At 36.1% G+C, this 5,118-nt stretch overlaps 1 protein-coding gene across 1 annotated transcript in view; it reads right to left on the reverse strand.

Annotated features, from left to right (window-relative positions):
• Positions 1 to 2,981: 2,981 nt before the first annotated feature.
• Positions 2,982 to 5,118, reverse strand: part of COG6 (component of oligomeric golgi complex 6) — a gene marked incomplete at its 3' end in the record, with an annotated part of 34,505 nt that continues 32,368 nt past the window's right edge. Inside the window, exons 12-13 of the mRNA XM_010158810.1 lie at positions 4,782 to 4,873; positions 2,982 to 3,099 (exon numbers count right to left, since the gene is read on the reverse strand). Of these exons, the coding sequence (XP_010157112.1) occupies positions 2,982 to 3,099; positions 4,782 to 4,873 (210 nt within the window). The remainder of the gene's footprint in view (positions 3,100 to 4,781; positions 4,874 to 5,118) is intronic.

Here is a 5,118-nt window from a genome sequence, read left to right on the forward strand (position 1 = left end):
TACAGGAGCAGCAATAAAGCCTCTGCAATCATGTATGTAAGCATAAAGGGTCTGTTTTCCAGTGCTTTAATCTTCTCCGGGAAAAAAAAATCTGGAAGCAGTTGCAGTGCATACACAGTTAGCAAAAAGCTGGTAAAAAGGTTGGGATGTGAAAATAATCCCACTAATACATATACACAATCTGAACACACACTATGAAAAAGGATGGTAAAAAGCAACCTTGAGATTCCTCAAAATGTAAAAGCATTGTGACATTCACTACTAAATTAACAAAGACTTCTGAAAAGGCATAAAAGCTGGTTAGTTGTACACAGAATAAACTAAGTAACAGGAAAACTAAGTTTATGATAAAATAGGGTCTTTAACTCATGGAAACAAATGTTCTCTAATTCAGCCCAGTAATTCTGTATTGTTTGTGAAGTAAACTAATTTCAGTTGTGAAGAGATAAGGCATCATTCTATCAATTCAATAGTCGACTCATAAAGGGTCATAATCTAAGGTGCTTCAAAGGACCTCCTAAAACTCTCAGAAGAACTACACATCATCACAACAAGATTCCTTCTCAGCCATAAAATTATGTTGTTGTTTACTCCTGAAGCACAAAGATTAATCAGTAACTGTGGATCCTTTGTTACACATATATCTAATCCTCTTCTGAGTCTAAGTTTTTGATTTCAGTGCTGTCCTGAGGAAAGATCTTCACAAGGCACCTATGCAATGTAAAATTGTCAATGATTCAGATTTCATTTAGAAAATGTGCTCATGAGAAAGACCAATGTTATGATTTTGTACATTACATGGTAGGCTCAGTATGCCACACATTATTTGTAATAAAACACCACTGAGGGTGGCTGTGCACTCGCCGCCTTCATTTCACATCAGTAAAAACACATTCGACTCTTTTATAAAAAACGGCAGCATCTACAGCCAGTTACATGCAGGCTGGGGGCTGAGGGAAGGGGAACTAAGAGGGCAAAGGGGATTACACAACCTTCCCATAGCGACAATACAAAGAACACAGGCTATGAACGGGCGCATCACACTTCCTTTATCACTCCTCTCCTTCTGGATTCTACCTGTCTCAAAACTGAAAACAGCGTATCACCCAAACCAAAAGTACAAAGATTGCGAGCTGTGACAAAAATTATGCTAGATCCTGTTTGAGTACAGATGTAAAGCCCAGCAGGATAAATACAACAGAGCTAAATACAGAGCTGTCTTAGAGTTTCAAGCCAAGAAAATTTCCTTTCTTAAGCACTTCTTTGTTTGCATGTTCTTTGAAAATAAAGAGCAGTCATGTATTTTTGCTAAGGTTCACTGATTTCTCTTCATAAAAGGAAGAGGTACACAGATATTTACTTTAGCTTACATATTAGGAAATAAAACATTTTGAGGAATTCATATGCAGCTATCATATGCCCATAGCAAGCTGTAAGCCCTTTTTTTTTTTTTTTTTGTAAATTCATATTGTCCCTGTCCATGGTATGTTTTACAGACTGGAGGTTTAACTGAACCTTGCAGAAGCATTAATAGCGAGGAAGCTACTACCTCAATGACACCACATTCAAATGGAAATACCCCATGACAACAAACAATGTGACTAAGTGGACACGGTTTAGCGGTGGACTTGGCAGTGTTAGGTTAACAGTTGGACTTGATAATCTTAAAGGTCTTTTCCAACCTAAACAATGCTATGATTCAGCTGTATGGACTGTGGGTGGTAGCAACTAAGGAGTAACTCGATGAACAAATGAAACCACTGAAAGGAGTCACTGGGATCTATGGAAGGGAAGAAGAGGATGAACAATTGTTCCTTTGAGCAAATCATTCCTCAGTCCTTGCAGAAAGACAGGAAATTGGGACCAGACACAAGCTGTGCAAAATGGGAAAACTACTTTGAGACCACAAAACAACATTGACCAAACTCAGAAAATTCCACTGAATGGTCAGCAAACTACACGGCTTTGCACAAAGAACAGCTTCTGTAAATCTATGCATTTTTCTTGTAGGTTAAGTACAAATAATTTAGAAATACATTTACAAAATGTCACTGTTTGGTTTAGACTTTCAAATTTTTTTTTTTTTAACAGGAAAAAACAGTGATGTGAGGGCTCTGGTGAAGTCTGGAGTCTGGGGTTGTGCAACAACTAGGAAGAAAGAAAAGCATCTTTTCCTGATTTTAGGACCTAGTCAACTCATCACATCTCAGACAGGGATGCTGGATGAAGATCAGATGTGCACAGATGTGTAGCCTAACAATTTTCTTTGACTTTGCTTAGATTTTAGAAAGGTGAAATTTAATGGGCAGATCCACCAATAGCAACATGATACAAATAAACCAGGGAGAAATTAAAAATAACTGGTTTTGTTATTGAACAATGGGAAGTTCACTGAAACTCATTTCAAAGCAATCAGCAGGAGAGGAAAAGATGTCAGGAAAGTGATGTTGTCTAGGTTGATATTACAAATGGACATGCTGCTTTTAACAGCAGCAATGTTCAGGTGATAAAACTATTTTTATAAAAGACCGAAAAGCCTAAGTTTTGTTTTTACCTAGTTTACCATCTTGGGATACACTTCATAACTTCAAGAAAGGAATTACGTACATGAGTAATTAACTATTGATCTGATGATGCACTAATACAAATAATCTAGCTCGATCAGCCGACTTTGCTCTATCACACTTAGGGAAATTTCTCAATTTTCTTGCTTCTTATTTAGAAATATGTAAACTTATCTGTAAACAAACACTGCTACAACATTATTTTAGCCCTATTTTCAGAGAGCCAGAACTGTAAAAAGAAATAAAACACAGAGGAAGGTTTTAGCATAGCTCCACAGTGAAAATACAGAAACTACAAAACTTCAGTTTTAGGAAAAGTTGACATATAAAACTGCTATTCACCTAATAATCTTACTAGACAAAAAGGGAATTGAAGTGTGGTTTCAAATGTGAAAGCTGTATGATTTTGAAACAAACCTTGTCCATTAATTTGCTTGCATGAAGACTCAGGCTATTAAAGAATATTTTTTTGCTCAACAAATGCATTTCTTCAATTGTTGTCAACAGTGTGGCTGCACTGTTTCCTACAATGCCACTGAAAACAAAATAAAGATTAATTACATAATCTCAAGAAGAGGGAAACATGACAGGGTCAGATACTTTAGACAACATTTCAAATACAATTATTTTCAAAGTTGAAAATTCACAACAAGTAATTGCAGGGAACAGTTCTCCACATTAGCTGGTAGATTCACTCGTAAGACTGAGAACAAGCATTATGAAGTATGTCACTAAGCAGATATTAAGTACAGGCTATCCAAAGCTTTGCAAAAACTCTTTAGTAGAATTCTAAAAAATTTACTGGATTTTTGTTTTGTTATTCTGTAAATCTGCTTCTGTTATAGAAAGTAAATTACAGAAACAAAAAGGGTTGATAACTATTCTGTCATACCGTCCTTTAAGGAAAGCATCACCTCTCTTCTTTCTTCACTGCAATCTTAGGCATCTCCAAAAATACAGGAATTCATGCCTTGCTCTTCCAAGTGTCAAGCTATCACATTTAGCATGAATACCGCAAAAACCTTAAATGGTACTATATGACTGTGCTCCTCTCACAGATACCTTCTGTCTAAAGTAAAAGCTCTTGTAAGCTACAAGAACAGCAGTAAAACATCATTGCATCATAATAGGATTGATTTCAACTTGTAGCTTGATTTTCAGATTATAATCTTGTTGCATTTAATAGATCATTTCTCATACTGCGTTTTCCATTCATTAGTCAGGTGCACTTCCTCTGCACCGAGGAAATCATTCAACTGGCAGAAGGCAGTTCAGTGGTCTTAAAACAAGTATCGTTAACAAGACAGAAAGCAACAGGTAAGACAGTCTAAGAGCTTCCATTTTAACATTCTCAATTACACCAAGCTTTATAACCACTGGGAAATGTTAACTTTGGAGACAGAAAAATGACAGCAAAAATCTTCTCTTTTTTTTTTGACAATAAAATTAGGAATAGAACTTATGCATCTTCTACCATAGACCTGCTGTGCCACCACAATTGAGGATTTTAAATACAGTGGGAAGTACCCAAGAACCACTTATCCAAGTCTCCCAAACGTCTAACTCTTCTCGGACAGAATGCAGCTCAAGTGGTAATACTAGTGATTCAAATTCTCAGCAGTTCAGTCCAGCACCATGGAGGAAGATTTTGCTGCTATTGCTGTTTCTAACCAAGGTGAACTATCGCAAATGCCACAATGTGTAAAACAACTAGTACTGGCTTTACTCCAGTTTCTGGGTTCCTGGTGTCACCTAGAAAAGCTGGAAGACAATTGGTGCACCTTCACCAGTGAGATAATGTAATGAGGCAAGCACCATCCAACAGAAAAATGCAAGTACATAGTTAGAAAAAATGGTATCAAAACACCGTTGTTTAAGGAAGAAAAGAAAAATTGAAGTTCTAGAGATAATTTAATTCTAACATTTTCTCAAAGGGGACTTCACCTTGTCATCTTAAATGTTCTATGGGAGGTGGGGTGTTTTTTACTATTTGTATCTACACAGAACAACAAAGAAAGAGTTTCTGTGGCAAACTGATGTTATATTCAAAGCAGATTTGATACAAACATGACAACAGACAAATGGCATCTGCTTCATATCATGCACATTTCTCCTCGATTCCATAGTACAAAAACTAAGCCACAAAAATACTTTTTACTATATTAATTTTTATATATGATTATAAAGACATCTCTAACATACTTCGTAATTTTATACCTGATTGTATGGTGGTAGAACTTGAGAAGATTAGAAATCTTGTACAGTAAAACTGCTCCTGGCTCGGCAACAATCACCTGCTCGATTCTAACCTGCAGAATAAAGAAATACAAGCATCCTTCAGGTTATTCCTCTCAAAAGTCAACCTATATGATGTTATATGCAATCTATGTCTGATTTTTGAAAAATAAATTTAACCAGAAAAAAAAAAAAACTTAAAAGAGACTGTCCAGTTAACTATAACACTCTGCTTGAACCAAAGTGCTTCTTGGTTGTCAAGCCTCTGGGTAGAAAACAAGCAGGTGTATGTATTCTTAAAAAACAAAAATCCTGTTTC

The sequence above is a fragment of the Eurypyga helias genome, unplaced genomic scaffold (genome assembly GCF_000690775.1).
Source record: "Eurypyga helias isolate BGI_N326 unplaced genomic scaffold, ASM69077v1 scaffold12259, whole genome shotgun sequence".
NCBI lineage: Eukaryota > Metazoa > Chordata > Aves > Eurypygiformes > Eurypygidae > Eurypyga > Eurypyga helias.